Source organism: Protopterus annectens, chromosome 8.part0 (assembly GCF_019279795.1).
Source record: "Protopterus annectens isolate FY-2018-M chromosome 8.part0, PAN1.0, whole genome shotgun sequence".
Lineage (NCBI taxonomy): Eukaryota > Metazoa > Chordata > Ceratodontiformes > Protopteridae > Protopterus > Protopterus annectens.
Window position 1 is genome coordinate 835766889 of NC_056741.1, and position 23061 is coordinate 835789949.

At 37.4% G+C, this 23061-nt stretch overlaps 1 protein-coding gene across 1 annotated transcript in view; it reads left to right on the top strand.

Moving 5' to 3' along the window:
- The first annotated feature begins 8537 nt into the window (after window positions 1-8537).
- The window catches only part of LOC122808351 (organic solute transporter subunit alpha-like), a 187600-nt gene continuing 173076 nt past the window's right edge, over window positions 8538-23061 (top strand). Inside the window, exon 1 of the mRNA XM_044079317.1 lies at window positions 8538-8711. Within this exon, the coding sequence (XP_043935252.1) occupies window positions 8538-8711 (174 nt within the window). The remainder of the gene's footprint in view (window positions 8712-23061) is intronic.

A 23061-nucleotide genomic window follows, 5' to 3' on the forward strand; every position in this document is an offset into this window, starting at 1 on the left:
TGACCCCAGGAGAGAAGTGGCTGAAGCTTTTCAAAGAAGGGCCTGAACTGACTACACTATATCCGGTAATTGCTAGGGTTTTATCTATACCGACCTCAAACGCATTTGCAGAAAGAGTTTTTTCTTTGGTGAAAGGTAAATAGATAGATGTGCGAAACTGATGTAGTGTGGACTTGTTAAAAGCTGAATTAATGATGACTGTAAATTACCGGATGAAATCTTGTGACTTTTATTCAAATATTATTTCAAATCGAGCCTTTCTTCAAGCCATAAAATCAAATTCAAAATACACTTTTAAAAAAAAGTGATTTAGTGTACTAGTGTGCAGTATAAAGTACTAGGGTGCAGTTTGTAATTTTGTATTCTTTGTTTAGCGTTAATTTGCTAGTGTGCAGTATGTAGTACTAGGGTACAGTATGTAGTTTTGTGTTTTTTCTTTGCTTTAACTTTAATTGATGATAAAAAGTCTTAATTTTATACTTGGCTTGTATGATGTATGTAGATTTTTTGAAGTTTTCTTTCTGAATAGTCATGGCTGGTTTATGAATTTTTTTAACTTTTTAAATAAACAAGTGTCTGTTTAATGAGTAGTGTGTTTTTTATTCCTTTAAAGTTTATTTACTGTTACAACTGAGTAATGTGTGTTTTTGCAGTAATAGTTCACTTCATTTAAATGGTTTGAGTTTTCAGTATGCTGTAATGTCACAATGTTGTATCCTTAACTGTAATACTGCATCTCCTTTAACACCTCTGGTGATGTTGTGGTGGTGGTGTGGCCAGTGTCATATTGACCACACCCCCTATTCTATTGGCCACACCCCCATGCCCCACTTTGGCCTTGTTAAAAGGTGGCAACCCTAACTCCATTGCCCGATAAAAAGTATTTATATATTTAGAAAGCTTGTGAGGAAACTATTATTCTATTTTTGTTTTACTTGGATCGCTTGTCTGTGTACCTAATAAAGGATTTTTTAATACTTAGTAATTCTGTACAATTACATATTTTTTAATATTTATTTATTTATTTTTTGACTTAAGACGTGTTTAAGTTCACTACTTCTATTACTATTGCCTGATATGATTAATATACAGTGATTAACTAGAGATATATGGACTGAAAATCTTCCACACAGAGAAGTTTCTTACACTGTTTTCTTTTTGGACACACTACACTTGTTTAGTGGGTTGTTTTGAGACTTCAGGGATACCATGGAGATTACTTGTTTTTTTGTTGATAGTTTGGTTTCTAAGACCAAGGTTTTTGTTCCGTCAAAGGATCCCTGAATTGGTGTGGAATTACAGCATTTTAAAACATGGATAATGACAGGCTAAAAGATTTACTAACTGTACCTATCTGGAATGATACAGAAGTAGATCAGATACAAATGGATACAGAAAATGAGCAGAGAAGAATGGGCCTAGAAAATATGAATTCAGAGATTTTTTCTAAATTAGAAAAGCAACTGAAACGCATGCAGGGACTCTACTGGGAACACATTTATTTACAAAAAAGCATAGATAAGAAGAGACTACCCAGGGGACTTAGACTGAACAAAAGACCAATGTGGAAAAGTATGGATGATTCACTTATTAAGGAATGGGAAGATATTTTAGAGGATGCCAGCTACAAACTTATTCGTCTGCTAGTAAGGAACAACCTTAGTGTGTAGGAAGCTACAAAGGCTGACATCACATCTTTAAAAACAACATTGGAAAATGAGAACCACAATGACCTAGATGACCTAGATGCTAAATTTGAGCTGCTTAAAGAAACTGTGAAAGGATATGAACAGTCTATTAAAAAAGAAAAATTAATAAAATGAAATGAGATCAACTGGACAAAGATGATCCTGGGAGACTTACTAGGAGGTACAGTAATAATAGAACAACAACAACAACAACAGGAGAGCCAACAACAGACAAGGTTTTAGTTATTACAGGGGATATAAGGGAAAGTATAACCTTGCCAGCAGACAGCAATGGGATTTTCCCAGGGGAGATTCTCACACAAAACCAGACAGGGGCACAATGCAGAACCACCAGGAGGTTGCCCCCCGATATCTCATTCCCCACCATCCCAATCCCCTCAGGCTATCAACACTCCACAGAAGCCTTTGACATCACAGAAGGATTAGGACAGGAACATAAGCCACAGAGGCAACCAGAACCAACAGAGAGTTCTACAGGATGAATTACAGGACTACCAGGACAACCGGGACCGCAGACAATCCAGCTACCAGGAGCAGCAGCACCTTCACAGAGACCAGTTTCTTCAGGAAGAGCAATATCGACAGCACAGACATCAGTCACCACACCAATACCAAAGCCAGCACCAGTACCAGAACAAGAACGACGACCATCACCAGAGCCCCAGAGCTTGTCCCTCTTACCAGGTTCCCCCCCTACCACAGCCACAGTGAGGAATACTATTACAACCCACCGAGATTTCAGAAAGCAGAGGAGGAATTCCAGAGGTCTCATACTCTATCCATGAACCCCCAGGGAGACAGGAGAACCAAACAGTGGACAGGGGTGAGGGAAATACAATACCTTGGCAGTCCCGACTGAAACCCTGACTACAACCCAGGTCCCAGGTTCAGATGGAGGAACCAGCCACAATAACAGGTACAATAACAACAACAGGTGCCACAATAACAGGTGTTCCACTTATCTGGAACCACTCTGTTAAAGCACTGACTGAAGATGAAAAAAATGTGTTGTCCAAAGGACTTACTTTTGTACCAAGCTGCAGGAGTGAGATTGCTCAGGTACTTATAGACCTTAAAATATTTGTGAGGAAGCTCAACTTAAGGGTACAGTTTCACGGCAAAAGGAATGACATTGAAAATAAGCCTACTGATGAAACTATAAAAAGGCCTAGCAGCTATTGTCCACCACTACATCAAACATTAGCTGCTTTCAAAGTAAAATGTGAGATGGATATCAGGAAACTCCTTATAAACATCCTAAGAAAAAACGTTATAACTTAACACAAGGAGAAAAAAAACATTGATTGAACTAGGCAATGATAAATCCAGACGTGTAATGAAGGCAGACAAGGGAGGAGGTATACTTGTGATTGATACCACTAGCTACAACCAAAAGATAGAACATGCTGGAGGATAACACATTTTATGAGTTATTTGCCATGAATGACATAAAAAGAGCATATGATTTATGGAACAGTAATCTCACCATATTATGGGAAGAAAAATTTATTACTGAAAATCTTTATAATTATTTATGGAGCCCATTCCCACGTTTACCTTACTTTTTTGTAATACCAAAGTCACACAAGAACAGAGAAGATCCACCTTATAGACTGGTAGTAGCAAGTGAAGGTTCCCTTACTGAAGCCACAGCCATTTACCTTGATTACTTGCTGAAACCTTTAGCAGAAAAGAATAAGTCATGCATAAGAGAGACAATGGATTTTTTGAAGCAAATAAAAAACATTACAGTGGAAACTGACTATTTTATTAACTACTGATGTGGAATCCTTGCAAACAGTGCTCCCTCACAATTACTGTATAACAGCAGCTATGGGGTCTTTTAAGAAACATAATCAAGGTACACAGGTACAACTGCAAAAGTTAAGCAAGCTCATTAATCTTGTACTAGACTTCAGTTTCTTTACTTTCAATGGCAAACACTGCAAACAAAAAGCTGGTATAACAATAGGGGCTGCCATGGCTCCCAGCATAGCTAACATAGCCCTGGTGAGGAGGACTTTGTGTTAAGCAACACAGACTACATGCAGCATATCACATGCTATTTACATTTTATTGATGACATCTTTATTGTGCGGGAAGGTGACACCTTGCAGTTTGGAGATTTTATCACTTACCTCAGTCAAACAACCCCCTTCCTAAAATTTACCTCTTCCCATAGCTATACTTTAACCACTTCCTTAGATATGCAGATTTCCAAGGACACCAACAATAACAGAATCACTGCTAATCTATTCAGAAAACCAACAAGGGTTAACGTATTATTCCACAGTAAAAGCCTACATACTACATGAAACAAGTATAATGTAGTGAAGTCCCAAGGCTATAGATTAGCTAGAATTACCACAGAGATGGAACCGATTTTGAGAAACTTGAACAACTTAGAGAATGATTTTCTAGTGAGAGGCTATGAAAGTCAGATGTTAAAAAACATCCTGAAACCCATTATAGAACTGAAAAGGACTGAAGCACATTCAGTCAACCTCCCCAGTAGGAGAATGTTAAGAAAATCCACAGTGAATAACAAATGCAAAAATAGCTGCATCCTGACATACACTTTGGATTATCACAGTATCAAAAATGTTATTGAAGAAAAGTGGGACATTGTCACAGGAAACCCTTTTCTCATTAACATCTTAGGTGAAGCCCCATCCTTTGTTTATAAGAAGGCCAGGAACATTAGAAGTTTTGTTGAATTTAAATCTAGACCACATGAGAGAAACACTAAAAGATGTGAAACTAATTGTACATTTTGTATATTTATATAGCAAGGTGATAGTTTTTATTGCCCTTATTTAAAGAAAATCATTAAGACCAGTGCAGGGGGTGACTGTAACACTACAAAAGTAATTTACAGGGTGCAGTGCAATGAATGTGATGCATTCTATGTGGGCAAGACTATAAATAAACTCAAGCGTAGGCTTTCATGTCATCTTTCAGAAATTCACTCTGGATGTAAAAGTAATGCACTAGCCAAACACCTTTTGCTTCATAAAAGGCACGCAGGTTTTAAGTTCCAGATCCTGGATCGCATAGACATGGGTGATCTTGAAGGAGACATCCCAAATATTCTGGAGAAACATGAACTCATGTGGCAATTAAAGCTGAACTCTTTTAGGAAGTCTGGACTAAACTACTACTTTTCAGTTAAAAGTGCACTGGAACCTAGAAAATTGCCACATTGTTTACATGACTAATTTTATTTTATTTTATTCTACCAGTTGGTTTTAAATACCATTTTAAATCAGTTGTAATTTAAGTGTATATTTTGTTTCCTAATACTAATCTAATCTATGTTTCCATCATCATACATTTTTTATTATTTTTTTTTTCTTTTTCTGGTTCTCTTTTTTTCCACTTTATTCAAAATGATGTGTAATAACAATTCTAACTAATTAAGCAATAACCCATGCCTGGGTGTGGGTAATGCTGGATTTACCCATGGTTGGTGTCGTTTGATCACGAGGGCGAAGCCTGAGTGGCCAAACAAAGACAACCATTGGTAAATCCAGCATTACCCACACACAGAAGTGGGTTATTGCTATTATACAATGACATTATTTAAGAAAAAAAATACTTTTCTTAAATAATGGCATTGTATAATGCATGCTTATGCAGTACATCAGAGCTGTGGGTGGAAGCAACGGAGAAAGCAAGATCTCTGTTGCTTTTTACAAAGTGCCCCGCTATGATAAAGAGTTTAACATAGCGAGACAGCTTTACATAAAGCAACTGAGAAAGAAAGATCTCTGTTACTTTTTTTAAAGCTGTCTCGCTATGTTAAACTCCTTTAACATAGCGAGACAATGTCTAAAAAGTAACGGAGATCTTGCATTCTCCGTTGCTGTAAAAAAAGACTTATACTAATGGAAAAAGTCCGGGCGACCAGACCTTTTTCCATTAGTATAAGTCTGATTTACAACATGCACAATCACCAATCAGCATGCACGTTTTGGAATATTAATGGGGGGGGGGTCATTGTATAATTATACAATTATATATATTTTTATAGATAGTTTTTAGGGTGCTTGTACACAGACCTGAAGAAGTTTAGAAGGATGAAAGCGATCTTTGTTAACAATAGGTTATAAAAATAGAATATGATTTTTACAATTGATTTTTTACATGCAAAGAGTATATGTATATATTTATATATATATTTTTGATTGCCCAATAGATTAAGGTTGATATATTTCCAGCCATGTAGTATATTGTCTTGGATAAAATCACAGACTTAATAATCTACTTAATAATCTGGTTAAATAAGAGGTATTACATCATTTTTAATTTTATTTAAAGTACATAAGGGTTATATTATTATGATAGCTACTAAGTAGGGCAGGACCAGCTCGAATGTCACACTGATGGGGGAAGGGATGTGAATTTAACATTTGTACCAATAACATTTTGTTTTACAGCACAATAAACCACTCCCTTGCCTGATAAAAAGTATATATATATATATATATATATATATATATATATATATATATATATATATATATATATATAAAGCTTGTGAGGAAACTATTACTCTATTTCTGTTTTACTTGGATTGCTTGTTTGTGTATTTAATAAAGGATTTTCGACTGCAAACAGACTGCCTGCCTTGCTTGGATTACTTTCAAATACTTAGTAATTCTGTACAATTATATATTTTTTAATATTTATTTATTTATTTTTTTGACTTAAGACGTGTTTAAGTTTGCTATGTCTACTACTATTGTCTGATCTGATTAATATACAGTGATTAACTAGAGATATATGGACTGAAAATCTTCCACACAGAGAAGTTTCTTACACTGTTTTAAATTTTATAAATGCTAACTCCTTTGTACAGATTTTTAACCAGACAACTAGAGATCAAAATCTTCTAGACCCCATCTTCACTATTACAGTACCTACTCACACAGTTCCTGTACACCCTCATCTCTTGCCAAACCCACTCACGAATCAGTAATCTTCTCACTGAGATTATCTAAACACACAATAGTGAACACCACTGAATCCAAGGCCTTTAACATATTAAAGCAATATTGTCTCTATGTTAGAAGAAGAAATCATTCTTCTATACTCTGCCTTAATCAGACTAAGTATAGAATGTAATGTTGTAGTATGCATCTATCCAAACACATCATCTAGCTAGAAATGATGCAAAGTTTCTTAACTAAAAAGTCCATCAGACTAAAGACCCTCATCTCCCAAGACATACTTAAAGCTATGTGTATAGTCTTTACCTTATAGATTCTTGCATAGTGATTTATGTCTAGCAGTCTAGCATAGGGGCCCAACTCTGCTTGATTTTATACATCAGAAAACAAATAGCTACACATACTCTCATATTAAAGCTCGAATTTCCATCAACAAATAAATAAGACACACTGCAGGGTAAAAAATAATACTTAACACACCTTGTCTCTGAAAGAATCTTGTGCTACAAATAAAACGCTCTTGCAAATGGCAATGATTGGATGTGGGCATTGGCAAGGTGATTATGATCTTTGACAGACTTTGCCTTGTGAATTCTATAAATTCTATAATTAGGAGAACAAGCACATGTTATGCAGGCATTCCTCTTCAGGTGATGAAATAAGGTATTCATTTCTTGCAGTGGAACTCCAGAGGAGACCAGAAGAGTGATAAAAATAATACTGCTTTTGAAAAGGAAAACAAAAGATACTGTTTTGTGTTACTAGTGTCATGAAGACAACTGCAATATTGCTGCCAGGGTATTATAATTGCTATTATTGATGACTGCATCAGACTCAAGAATCATAGCTAGATTGTATGCTACTGAGTATGAGGAGTGTTTATAAATTGCCAAAAAGTTTGGCTACATAAAGAATGAGTTTTCTATCCTTCACATGATGGGCATTCTAGAACATACTGAAGTAAAATGGTTGCAGTTATTCTTGAGTAAATGAGGTGGTACATAAAATTAGAATGTCTTGCACATTACTTAGGAGGACTCAGTTGAGTAAATCATATTGGGGTATTTATATCATCATGAATCACATTAAGTTTAAGTGAACGGAGTTAATATGGATTATTTAGAGGCATGATTTCTGAGAAGGATGATTCAGACAATTGCTTTTTGCTGATTTACTTTAAATTTCTGTTCACGTTCTGATTTAATGTGTGTGTGTGTGTGTGTGTGTGTGTGTGTGTGTGTGTGTGTGTGTGTGTGTGTGTGTGTGTGTGTGTGTGTGTGTGTGTGTGTGCGCATGCTCGTAGATGTCACTTGATCTTTGGTGGCCAGTGGTAGTTAATTCTTTAACAAATGTAAAAACCTATATCACACTGGAATGTCAGCTGCATGATGCAAACAAAAGTACCTAGAACTGGCATTTTTCAAACCAGTGGCAGAGAACCAACAACTGCTTTAGGACTGGCACCTGCGTGATTACAGACAGAAGTGTAAGTGGCACAATGAAGTTACTGAAGAGGTTAATAGGTTCTCAAAAGCAATGCATTGCATGGTTCCTTCTGGCATCTGACATAGGCTAGAGCAGAAAATGTAAAAGGGCATGCTCTGCAGCAGGAGTTTAAACCCTTTGTGCAAGCTCCACAGCTGCACTTTGGACTCTTTTTGATGATGTGTGGGACTATACTCTTTCAAAGACCTATTCCTGATACTGCCTTAGGAGCTATGGCCATAATATCAGTAATAGATAAGATTAGACCTCGACAAGATACTCAAAGGTATTAGATGTATGAGCAGAGCAGAAGATAGGTGGAAATGATGTGGAATATATACTAAATGATACATATGGAATAGACCATATTAAAATGCATCATTAATATGACATGGAACTTTCCTTCCTAACAGCTATCAAGCAAGAACTATGGGTATTCCTGATCCCTGCCCTCATGACCCTGATCTTACTCGCACTCTTCCTGGAAGAAATGGGCTTCTTCCTTCGAAACACTGTCTCCACCAAGCGGCGGTGCCTCTACCTTTGGATCTTGGGAATATACCCGGTAAGTTGAAAAGAAAGAACCGGATTACAGTCATCACTAATGTTTCCAGTTTTACATGGCAGATACTCTTGTGCTAAATGTCACATGAGTTTGTACACAGTACATAATGGCTAAAAACACAATTAAATGCTTTACTACAATTTGGTGTGCATGTTTTGGGATGGAGGAAAGCTACTTTTTGTCAGTCTCACAATAAGGAGGTGTATATCCTATTATTTATTTCAAAATAGCACATCTTTGTTTTCAAACTGTGATCAACACAGCAGGTAGTTCAAAGCAATGAGAATGTTATGAGAACACCTTTACCTTGGAAGGATGTACTTGCATAGGCATACTGATTTTGCAACCACTGCTCAATTCGGTATCCCTCTAAGGGATTGTATAATACAGTACTTTCCAGGAATTCAATTTTTCAATCATTGTGATGTGGCAGTGAACCTTCACTGATTAGAAAAATAATATGAAAAATATAATGAAGTATATAATGTCTTGGAAATATGATAAACTACAAAACAGAAAAACATTTTTTCCAAATCTCTGATATGTGAATTTTCTGTGTATTGAGGTAATGCAGTTAAACATATTTTTTACTGGAACTAAACATTCTGAGCCTTTTAACCCTCTTAGGGAATCACTGAGACAGAAAGTATGTAGTATATCTTGTGTTTCCTTTTTGTTCTCGCATTCTTTCCATTCCTATTACTCTGTCAACCTGTCCTCTATGTTGAGTTTCCTTCAAGTCTACCTTGACTTTAGACGTCTCTGTCCACTAATTAACACTTGTCATCCTGCTGTGTATTAGTTACCCACAAGTCTCACGAGTCTTTACTGAATTACATCTCATTTCTCCAGTTATTGTCTTTGCATTGCCTACCACCTCTTCTGATGTTTTTGGGGCATTGGGACGTAGCCTCACTCACCATGATAGAAGTAATGGCAACTTATCCTAGAATAAAAACAGCTAGGCTGCAGTGACTCGGTGGTTATTCTACTAATTAAAACAAAGTATCCTTTTTTATTTCATACTGTTACTACTACTCCTTAATTATATTTATTTGACTGAAAGTGTCACTTTGGACTTTGTTTCTGTCTCATATATACAAGATTACAGCAAATCTCTTACCAAGGTGTTAATGTCAGATGTGGCAGAGACCTTCGTAAACTGCTCTTACATGTCTCTCTTTCTCTCTCCCCACTAGAGTCTGACCTTACAGATGATGATGATATTAACTAGAGGGTACAGTAGGCTTTGTCCTCATAAAAAGTTATTTAGCTTTCTTTGTTTGGGCAGCTTGTTTTAGCCACAAGTGCTTTATCACTGGATGAATCTTGGCTAACCATCATAAATTTATTGCAGATTTTCCAGACAACCACTTAAAACTCTTGGTTCTCTCAAGCCTATGTCTTTGTAAATGTTCATAATTTGTCACCCTGTATATATCGTCAACATTCTTATCAGTAGGCAACTCTACTCTGAGTTGCCAACCTAGTGTGCTCTTCTCTCTGTGTTCAGCCCTTACCAAAGGTAAGTTTGCATCTTTGAATAGTAGCATGATTTCATTCCAGTTGATTTCCTGTCACTCGTAATTAGGCAGCCTTTGTCACCAGCTTATGGCTTTACTTTGTTGACTTGTTCCATCAGTCAGTGACTCACTAATTGGATTCTTTCCTGCAGCTATCTTAGTTGTTTTAACATTTCACGACTTTCAAAGCATTGCATGCAGATCTCTGTTGTAGTTTTTTTGGCATAAAATAAAGAGATTATAAAAATGGAGAAAACTGATATTTTTCACATAAACGGTTTTGCAGTGAGGAAATGCCTTATACACTATGAAATCTGTCGCATCTACATATTAAGGGTAAACACTTGGTGGCAGGGGGTAACAAGTGCAATAACTGCATAACAAGTAATAAAGGAAAGAAGGAAATATAGCTGCTAGTAAAGCTAATACACAGCCCACAGGAAGGAGCATGTACTGCACAATGCAAGTGTGAAAACTAGAAAGGAGAACCAATCATCACAGAGAGAACTGCACAGACAGATGATGCATACCTAATGAGTATTGTAATAAATATGAGCCTTACAATGGTTCAGAATGAACAATAGTATAAAAAAGTAATAACAAACAAATAGTAGCAATATGCTGTATTAGTCAGCCCCAAGGCAGGAATCAAAAGAATAACAGGAAATACAAAGCTATATGACCAGAGGCAATGTTTGCTTTGCCAATAACCACCTTCAGCGTTTACCAAACTTTTTAAGGAGGATAAGGGCTGTGAATCATGGAATATATTTTAGGACACCAATCTAATTGTCTAAGCTATGTTTGAAGGCTAACATATAGTTACATTGCTTGATATGCAAGGGGTGTCTATTGCAGAAGGGGGGGGTCACTTGGTAATCTTTATTATTCTCTACCATAAATCTCTACTTCTAACCATTCCTTATAACTAACCCTCCTCCTTCTTCTTTGCACTCTCTATAAATCTCTACTTCTAACCATTCCTTATAACTAACCCTCCTCCTTCTTCTGAGTATATAAATCTCTACTTCTAACCATTAGCCATTTTTTCTGTCTTATTCTAATTTTTGGTAAGTGCAGAGGTATTACACCATATTAATATTATTAAATCAAAATGTTACTGAATGTTTTTGTATGTCTCTATGATGCTGTGTAACTAAACAAATGTAAAATAAATAATAAAGCTATCTCTCCATATTGTATTTTTTTTTTTCAGATGTAAAATGAGATCTCTTGTTCTAGAACTGGCTACACTATCTGATATATTGAGAAGGAGGAGGTCTTGCATAACAGGTTCCCTGAGGGCACAGAAAGCGGGTCTATATTAGATCAGAGAAACAGCACTACAAAGACTATATTAGATTAGTGAAATGGCATTATAGCGAATGCCGTTTCGCCAACATATATAGACTGAAATCCCATAACAGCGAAACCCCAGGTCACCGATTTTTTTCCTATGGAAGAAAATCAGTAGACAAACACAACACTTAAAACATTGTAAACTGGGGCTTTGCCCCCCACATCCCTCCAATGTAGGGACTGTGCCTTCCACACTCCCCTAACTAAATATATCAACTCTGAGATTGCACTACAGTGGGGTAAAGGGCAATGTCACAGCTCAAGCCAAGCATTTTTTTTCCCTGGGAAAAAAATCTCTGACCTGAGCTTTTGCTGTCATGGGATTTTGGTCTATATGTGCTGGCAAAATGGCATTCACTGTAATGACCCCAGAAAGCAAGGCACAAGTCTCCTGTTAACAGCCTGTATGACGTAGAGATGTTGATTCCAGCCTTTCCTAATAACGGAGATGTTTGAGGCCCAGGATTGTTCTTGTTAGGAATCTTTATTTTTTTAATGTTTCTAGTGAGATACATGCCAAACAGTGCATTATATTCTATGGGTCTAACCATGGCAGAATACACAGAAAAAAATAATTTCATTGGTTTCAGATGAGGTGTCTCTTGTGATTAATTGTGAGACATAGAAGGCCCAGGCTGCATCTTACATGAGCTCCAAGAAGAACTAAACCCTCATATAAAGTCACTGTTCAATCTCAGCCTTACTACAGGATATGTACCCAAGGAATGGCGTACAGCAACAGTGGTCCCACTCCACAAAGGTGGTGCCACAACAGACCCCGGAAACTATCGCCCTATAAGCCTGACTAGCCTGGTCTGCAAAGCTATGGAGCATATCATCATGGAAATCATAAACAAAGACATTGGGAACCTCCAGACACTGGATCCTACCCAATTCGGCTTTGTTAAGGGCAGATCTTGCCTCTTGAACCTGGTTGACTTCTTTGAAACAGTTACCAAAGCCATAGATGAAGGGAAGGTAGTCCACACAGCCTACCTGGACCTCGCAAAATCCTTCGACACAATACTCCACTTGGGCATCATAAATAAGCTCATCAGCTTAAATATCAACCCCTATGTCACAAGATGGGTTGCAAACTGGCTCAGGGATAGAACCCACATGGTCAGAATAGCAGGTGCCATGTCAGACTCTAAACCAGTTACAAGTGGTGTCCCACAAGGCTCAGTCCTGGGACCTCTCTTGTTTGGTATATATTTCTCAGAGGTACAGGCTAACATGGGTGGACTATGGCTGAACAAGTTCGCAGATGACTGAAAACTGGGTGCCGTAATTGACTCACCGGCTAACACAAGCATCCTCCAAAAGGGTCTCACAGAGATGGATAACTGCTGCCAGAGCCATGGCCTAAAGCTAAATGCCAAAAAGTGCATAGTCATCCCCTTTGGGAAAATCAAAGTGCCCACAAATTACCACATAGGTGATAATCCATTAAGTATGGAAGAAGTAATTAGGGACTTTGGGACCCAAGTAGATAGCAATCTCTCCTTTGACAATCACGTTGCAAAGTGGTTAGAAAGACCTTCTATATAGCCCACCTTATCACGAAAGGGTTCACATCTAGATCAAGAGAGGTCATTGTGCCCCTCTACTCATCACTTATTAGGCCCACAATTGAGTACAGTGCCCCGTTTGGGATGTACCTTACCTGACACCTGTAGCAACTGAAAAGACCCCAAAAGTATCTCACCAAGAGGATCAAGGGGCTCAAACAGATGCCCTATGCAGTTCAGCTAAAGAAACTCCAGCTCTACTCAGTTGTGTACCGCCTACTCAGAGGCTATCTGTGTCTGACGTATAAAGCCATGTCCAACCCAGAATTAATGGACATGCTTCACCTCAGGAAATCCAAATCACTTAGAGCTACACGCTCCAGGGACCTGAACCTCAACACAGAAATAAATAGGACATGCTGGAGGGACAGATTCATATCCCAGAGGCTCCCTTCACTCTGGAACAAAATTCCAATCCATGTTAGGCAGAGCTCCTCACTGACCCTCTTCAAGAGAAATCTTGACGAGTGGATGGGAGATCGTAAGTTTACCCCTGGGATTTCTTCTGTGTCCCTGCTTGACAGAGGTACAGTAAACTAACCATAAAAGGGCTACTTCTGTGACCTACTATACAGAGGCACAGTCAACTAATCTAAAAGGGTGGCGAAAGCCAAACACACTCTGGCTAGGCTTATAAATGCCCTAGGGCAGATAGCCTAGTATCAACCTATGAACCTATAGTTGTTACATAGTTATAAAAGGATAGGGAGACATCGATCCAGTGGTCCAAGTCCCTGATCAGAGACTCACTGGATAACAAGGTGTCATCGATCCAGTAAGTAGTCGGAATTTGTTGATAACTTTGTACCCTTTTTTGGTGCACAAGGAGTTAATGCATGTTAGTTCTGTTTGAAGGGTATTAGTACCGTTGGTTGATTTAACAACTACACCTAGCTTACAATAATCAGCAAACGTAATCGGCCAGAAATGTATATATGTCTGTATGTATGGATGCATTTATTTATTTATTTCCTGTTTGATGACTGGGTAGGTAGGCTGATCAACAGACCCTTTTCAGCCATGATCCAGGCCCATTAGGGTACATGTTTAAAATTAATAATTGCAGAGAAATGCAAAACTAAAGGCAAAACAGTTAAACAAGAATGTTGTATGCATAGTTAAAGACATGAAAGCATTTACAGGAATTAGTTTCCAAACTCATGTATAGCTTAGATAGATGAAAGCATATGACACAGACATTCAAGAAGACACTGTTTATAGGACATACTAAGACTGTGATTTTCTATTCATTGTCTATAAAACAAGTACAGATGGCTTCATTTTTTAGGGGTTCTTTTAGTGTATGCTTAAAAGCATTTTTGAATGAAGTGATCCTGCATTTCTTAACAGTGAGATCTGTGCTGTCAATATTTAGGTCAGACAAATAAATGTCAAAAAGAAAGGAGTCTATTACAGAACTCTGGAAAATGCCACTGGTCACCTTTTTCCATCAATGACACAGACAATGTGTTTTGTCCTTGAGGCATTTTCAGTTCATCTTACCACAAAAGAATTAATGTTTAGGGCCATTAGCTTATTAACAGTCCAATCACATGACATGGTGGCAAATGTCTTTTCCAGAGCCAAGTAGGCCGCGTGAACAATGGGACCACTGTCCATAGCCTGCATGACCTTTCTAAAGAAGCGAACAAGATTTACCAGGGATGACGTACCTTTACCAAACCCAAATTGTTGTGAGCCAAACCTGGTCAAATTTTATTTTCCTGATTTATGAAGTCAGTGATGATGCATTCCATGGCTTTATAGATAAGATAAGTAAAATGAATGGGTCTGTAGTTTCCCGGGTCAGTGGTGGAGTCACTCTTATGGAGAGGTGGCACCACCACAGTGAGCCATATCTCTGGAACATATTCTGTGGCAAGGTTTAGGTTGAACAACTTAAGGAGGGGATCAGCAAGACCTTGCTTAACACTGTTTATTAGACAACCCACTATATTGTTGGGCTCACTGAAGAGGTGTTTTTGGTCTTAGAGAGTAATTTAAGGATATCATCCTTGGAGATGGCAGGGAGAAAAGTGACTCAGGGATGTTTGGAGAGCAGATGATAGGTTCAGGGAAAAATTACAGGAAACATATTTACTAGTATGCTGGCAATGTCTTTAGGATTATAATGGGATGTACCATTATAGATAAGTGTGTAGGAGTAATGCGAATTATTCTTTAGCTTTATAAAGTAGCTAAAGAAGGACTTATAATTATCCATTGTCTCAGAAGCTAGCCAATGTTCATTGGGTACTTTGCTGGTCTGTATAGCTGCCTTCAGTTTCATGGTGATGCATTTTATGTTATATTTGTAATGGGATGGCCATACAAGGTAATGTAAGCAGTTTCTTACTTCTGTTGTATAACTGGTTAATATTCACTGATCGTTAGGGTGGTTTGTTGTTGAATTTGCCACTGTATTTGGTTCTGGTAGGGACTGCTCTATTAATGCATTTATCTAAATGAGCATACAGGTCTTTGGTATAGGTGGCTGCATATCTTGTGCCCACTGTTGGGTTAACATGTATGAATTTTTTGTGCAATTGGGAAGTTTGCTTTTCTGAAGTCTCTAAAGAGGGTGTTGTTGGTTACCAATGGAGGTGGATGTTCTAAGGGTAAACCAGTTTGTGATCAGACTTAACCAGTATGGAGCTACCTGGGACAGGGAACATAATGGGACCAAGTTTGCAGGACCTAAGTTTAAGATATTAACTATCCCAGTAGAATTTTTGGTAATTTTATCTAAGAAATTCTTATTAACTCGGTCTAAGAAGCATTGTGCATAGCCAGCATTAGAAGTGTAAGTACTTCAGTCAATGGAGAAGTAGTTAAAGCAATTGAGGATTAAAGAAATGTCTGTTATAGGGACATTTTTGAGGAATGCCAGGCAGTTTCACATTCCTGTGGGAACAGATAAAACTGATGAACACTGAGACACCTCCGCTATTGCCAGTGGGCTTGAATGCATGACAGGCACAGAAATCTGGCATGGATGGAGTGCTCTCATTACACTTAAACTCTCATTACACTTAAACCATGCCTCAATGACTACACATACATGGACTCATTCCAAATGCGGACGTGCCTCCAAATCAGGCAATTTGCTGTTAAGATTCCTGGCACTAAGAAGGACCACCGTAATGCTGTCCAATTTATGATTTGATTTGTTTAGAAGGCTGGTATGTTCATTAGATGAACTCTGCATAAAAAAGTCACTACCTGTTGCATATCTGCAAAAGAAGTAGCATCAGAATTACCTGATCTAAGAACCTAAACCTTGCCTGTAACATAAATAGGATGTGCTGGAGAGACAGATATATGTCTCAGAGATTACCCCTTCTCTGGAATGGGCTGCCCATCCATGTCAGACTGAGATCTTCCCTAATACAATTCACGAGAAACTTGGACCAGTGGATGGGTAATAGAAAATTTACCCCTGGACTGACACTCTCTAATAGATAGAGGCAGCCTATAAATGCTTGATCACCTAAGCACAAGTCTACATATAACCCATAAAATAACCCTAGAGTATCAAACTAGCAGATACACTTATGAAGGAAGGCTAGGCTTAACAAGGCCCCCAGAGGTTATTATCCTAGTAATCACCTTTGAACCTATGGTTCATAGGTTCATAGGTTCATAGGTTGATACTAGGCTATCTGCCTTCTTAGATTAGTTGACTGTGCCTCTGTATAGTAGGTCACAGAAGATAGTGCCTCTGTCTAGCAGTGACTCAGAAGGGATCCCAGGGGTAAATTTACGATCTCCCATCCAATGGATACAGCAAAGGCTTTGGCCAGTATGCAGAAGGCCATCCTTTGCAAAGTCTGTGGGATTGTTGATCATCTCATTCCTGGCTGATACATACTAGGTCACCTTGGAATGTCACCAACTACTTAACCAGTTGTTGAATGCATTTATCTTTTCCTTGAATCATTCTCAGTGACGGAAGGATACCACTCAGAACCAGACTCTTTTCCTTGACTGAAGCATGCTTAGCAAGTTCAAGCCAATCTTTCATCATGTCTTTCAATGACCTTTGTGACAGATCTTTCATTAAAGCATGGGCTACAAGCATGTTATAGTCATACTTAGTGGAGAGACTGTCCTGAGGTCCCATGATATGTTAACAATTCTGGCTGCCAGAGACAGCTAACTGTAATGTTGTCCTTGTTCAGCATAGTGAGCATGGAGTCAATTAGTGTAAAAATGAAGTCACCAATTACTAAGATGTTTCCAAAAGCTGATTTATTCTTATTAGGCAGTGGGGTGTTATATTGTTAGTGACATCTTGATGAAGGGGTGCATGTAGAAGATGTATTGGGGGGGTTCATTGTTGCCTTAGTAGTGATTTTTTACAGCATCAGCCTGTGACAGTTTAGTGCTGTCAGTATGAGGATACATTGTTAATGTCAGGGGACAGTGTGAAGGAGATTTTGAGTGGGATGCCTCTAAGTAAGTTATGTGTTTGTACGTCTCACAGACAGAATCTGTTAGATTAAGAAAAAGTTCATTTTCATTGAGTATGAAGCAGTTATTACACTGCCTTAGGATACCAAGTGCTAGAACGCTATCAATAGAAAGGAAGGTAATGTGCTATCTCTGCATGCTGTCTAATGCTATTTTAGTTTTATAAGAACTTTAGGGGAATGGCCCATTCAAATACTGGGAGGGGAACCTTAACCATGTGGGTGAAAATTAGGAATCCAAACTACTAGACCATATGGGAAGAAACAGCGATGCAAATTATTCAAATGCCTTGGATATGCAGTTAACAGCAAAATACTTTGAAAACGACAATGAAAAAGAAGGCATTACCACATATGGAGGTAATACAGAAGCATCAGGGGAAGACGTAAGGCTGATTGGTGTCACTAGAATGGAAATATGGCTGATTAAGTTAAAGAGAACAAGGGATGACTCAGACCAGATTGTTGAGGCACAAGGTAATGACTACAAAAAGTAGAGAAAGAAAAAGTGAATAGCATTAGATGAAAAAATCTGAGGAACTAAGGGGAAACAAACAGCTAAAAGGGACAGATGTATATGTTAGGGAGCTTAACAACAAAGAATCACTTAACGACCCCTCAATTACAGGAGCTAAACAAAGGGGCTTCAGATACTCAGTCCTTAAAAATCACAGGATGTAGAAACAAAGTATTAATCATATGTGATTCTATGTTGAAGGGAGTGCAGTTTGTAATTCCAAGAATAGATTTCTGATGACAACAACTTGCATGAGGGATGGTAAGAACAATCTCATATTTAGGATTATTTCAATTGTTCAAACAGAAAGGAATACAGCAAAGTAATTGTAGTCACAGTGCTTTACTTACAGCATTTAGTCTGAGTGGAGTTTGACATCTCTTGACAACTACAGATTTCCTAGCAGGACAGATAAGTTGCTGAGAAAACTAACCTGTAAACAAATGTATATCTTGAAAACTATAAAAGTTACCAAAAAAAAGGTTAAGTACAAAAGTTCTTCAGCATACCCTCCTCTTCACAATGATAATATTAATATGTCAGCCTGAGGTAATGGTGATTTTATACTGAGCAAGTAATTAGATAATATGTATATTTTATTATTATAATTATATAAAACACATTTTAATTGTTCCCTAACAGAGCAGACATGCATCTGGAGCTTTTCTTCCCGGGCCTCCACTGAAAACTGGCTCATTCCAAGTTAGAATTTCCCGTTAAACAAATGTTAAATAAATAAATAAAATAAAGTAGATAGACTCCAACTATGAGTGTGACTTGTTGAGATCTTTAGTTTAGAAGTGTAACTCTGAGACTGCAGAATGTCGGGGAAAATGCATATTTCTCAACCCAACCATTTGTGTAACTGACTAAATTTTGACAACCAAACAGATGTCAACCAGAAACAGATTGAATGCTGTTCATTTCCCATGCGTGTGCGTGTGTGTGTGTGTGTGTGTGTGTGTGTGTGTGTGTGTGTGTGTGTGTGTATTAGTATACACACACACACACACACACACACACACACACCTAAGTTTTTAAGAAGCTTCCTTAGAAACAGCATCAGAAAATATCTGCAGATAAGCCAATCGGCAATTTAATATCAGTAATAATTGCATTACAGAGATTTGTGCACACTGTGCTATTGTGATTATTTTCCTCTGCTGTTTTTTAAAAGCTTTCCTTCTTTTATTTCTTTGTTTTGTTTTTTCCCACACTCTTTCCCATTCATATTTTTTGCCTGTATCTCCACATACCCAGTTCCTTAATTCCCTCTCAGTATATCTACAGTCTCTGCTTCTTCAAGTGATAACACGTATGTTTCACTGGTTGCTTAACCAACTTTACTGTTGATAAACCTTTTTCCTGCATTGAAATGTACTGCTCAGATGACCAGAAATAACAAATAAAGGAATACTTATATTAATAAGCAGTTCACAATCCTGGGCTGCTGACTTGTTTGTAAAACCTGCAGTATGAAAACTTTGTTAGAAGGAGTTGTTTCAAATGTCAGCCTGAAGAAAAAGCAACACAGATATCTTACATGATGGGTATATTGTGTTTGAAACAGTAGGAAAGACTGTGGGTGTGGACTCACTGCTCACTGTCTATAGAAAAAGAATGAACATCGCAAGAAGACAAGTTATAAACCACAACTGTTTATACAGCTAGATCATCCAATATTTTCTATTTCAAGGGCCATACAGCACAGCTACACATTCTTTTTAAATGTCATATATGCTTTTTTTAAATTAACATACACATATAGGAGTACGGTGTCTAGTGAATCTGTTTTTGTATGTATAGATTAATCGTAATTAGATTAATCTTTTGGTTTAACTGGCGAGTGCATGGATATGCTGTAGGCACTATTCAGAACAGGGAACAAATGCTACTAGCACTGTAAGCTCTGTAAGGAGAAATACAGTAATGGCATTATATAAGTGAATAAGTTAATTACATTAAAGAGATAAACACAGGTGACTTTGAAAAAGAAGTGATGGACATTTTACACCTGAGTGAAAAAAAAAATCAGTCAGCTTTATGGGTGCTTTCCCTGCTCCATTTTGGTAGGCATCAGACTTAAAGATGCTAACAGTGTATCAAATTTGTTAGGAAAAGGTTGCCTAATTAATGGATTAACGTGTACTAAGACATGGAGGAAATAATGGCCACCAGTTTGATCGAGACCTGAAACATCTGAATAATAGGATAAACAAACTTGTTGGACATTTAGCAACAAAATAAATTATTTTCTTCATAAAATTTTCGAGAGAAAGGATCAGAAAAGAAAACACTGACGTTTTATATTTCTAATTCTCTAATTTCAGTAATAATGGCAGTTGGAAGCTATGATGTCAATCAAATCACAGAAACCTTTTTCAGCCATTCCAGGCTTCCACTAACCTTACCAAACTATACAGGTATTTACAAATTCAAAAGGGTGAGGTGGTGGTGGTGGGGACCACCATAGACGTAAGAAAAAACAGTTACAAGCTAAGCAAGTATTTATTGACACAATTGTGAAATGACAACACTGGGTTTAACAAAAGCAACACATTGAAATGCTACTGTTTTATAGCCCTCCAGCACAAGCTAAACAGCAAAAGATAAACAGTGCATGCAAACTTTCTTAGATGCCTGTATTATAATTTATACTGAAAAAGCAAAACATTATTGCAGGTAATATAAATCTTCTTGACATTTGTTAGGACTCCCTCAAACCAAACAATAGAGCAGTACAAAAGCTATTAGAACTTAGTGCTAAGAAAGAATATGTGCATATATATGTATATATAGGAATAAAACACCAACTATGGACCGAGTGCAAAACAGTCACCAATGAAATTAAAAAGCAGTCAGACAGCTGCTGTTTGCCCACAAACTCTTGTGTTCAGCGTTATTTTCTATGTGGTGTGCTATGCTGTGTCATTAAAGGAGCTTGTGGATGAACAGCAGCTGAGTGCTTTTCATCTTGGGGGAATACTACACTAGTAGTTTGGCAAGTGAAACACAAAGCAATACAACATAAACAATGATTCCAGGGCTAGGGAATTTAGACTATAACAGTTTAGCATGGGTAATGCTGATATCTAAACGCAGACTTCCAGCAATAATGAGTCAGGATAAAAATTTTTGTAAACAAGACTATTGAAAAATTAATAATATCTTAGATAACTGGGACTGGAAGTCAACATCAGAAAATACTGACAGTTCAAAAAATAAGAGAGCATGTCGAAAAAAACAAGAAATAGTAAACACATATAGTAGAATAAACAAAATAACAGCTGTTAAGACTACACATGCAGAGAAAATCATGACAAAATATCCATTAGAGAGAACTACCATTCATTTTTGTAACATATGGTCAATTTTCAGGAGGAATATCAGAAAAGTCAGAGCAAATATGAATATAATCTTGCAAACAGTTGTGCACAGAACAAAAATGTGTTTTTTAAACATTTGACTTCTTACTCAAAAACACAAGTGGGTCAATTAATCTACAAAATGAGAAGACATCTACAGATAAAGTATAGCCAGAGTACTGTACAGATCTGGGGCTTTAGAAATATCAGTGGCATAAACAATCTCATGAGTAACTGCCCTAACGATTCTGGATAATGAAATAAGGTCTGCATCACAAAAAAAAGAAAACAAGCAAAAAAAATTAAAGAGGATGCTGCAAGAAGACATGATGATCTTAAAGACTACTTTATAAGTAAAATTAGATGCATGCTTGTGTTCCCTTTAACATTTTTTATTTAATCAGTGCCTAGCTGAAGACTTTCTACCAGAGGTGTGGAAGGAGGCCATAGTTCAGGGGTCTACAACCTGTGGCTCTGGAGCTGCATGTGACTCTTCCACCCCTCTGCAGTGGCACCCTGTAGCTTTGAAAAATAATGGCTACTCTGCAACACAACACACACACTGAGAGCGATTTAGTGATGGATTTTAAATAGTGCTCTTATAAACTTAGAAACTTGCTAGAATAACATGGTTTTACCATGCATTCCACACACAGCGATCAAGCAATTCCTTGGCAGCATCAGCATCTCCTGAAAGCTTTCCGTACCTCTCCATCATACCTCTAAAACTCTTAACTACAACAAATCTGGACAGAGCCACAAATAAAGGGGGAACAAAGGAAGAAAAATAGGGACACATTTTAAATATTGCTCTTGTAAAATTGCTTGAATAATGCTGTTTCTGTTAACATGACTTTTCCACACACAAACACACACACACACACACACACACACACACACACACACACACACACACACACACACACACACACACACACACACACACACACACACACACACACTCGCACACAATTACCTGTCAACTGTACAGATTTTCGCAGAATGTCCTGATTTTTGCCTCATATTTTTGTTCTGTTTCTCATAAAAGTGCGGGTTTCTGGCAAATCATTGCCAAATTATTTAGGGCTGAAGTCAGAAAATATAGACAGAGAAAAAAGAAATTCAGGGGGGCGTGGCCAAGGATGAACACAGGATAGCAGCAGATTTCTTCAGCTCCACCAATTTCATTACACTGACAGGAATTAATTACTTAAAAAAATAATTTTTGAAGTAATTTTCTTTCTAAATATGTTTGTTTTATATAGTTCTTGAACTATATCTAAAAAAGAAAGGAAATCTTAACAATATTCCTGTCAGAAATCACTTTGGAAATTTTCCTGTCAGTTTATCAGTCTGAAATGAGTTCCAGTAAGACAAATTCTCAAGACTCCAGCATCAAGAAAGAACTTCAGTCTCTGATAATTATAATCCAGCAACTTACTGCTAAGATGGATAAAATGGATACTAAAATAGACACCTTCATGGAAAAAACTACAAAACAAATAGACTTGTTACATATAGACCTGCAACAACAGAAGATCCA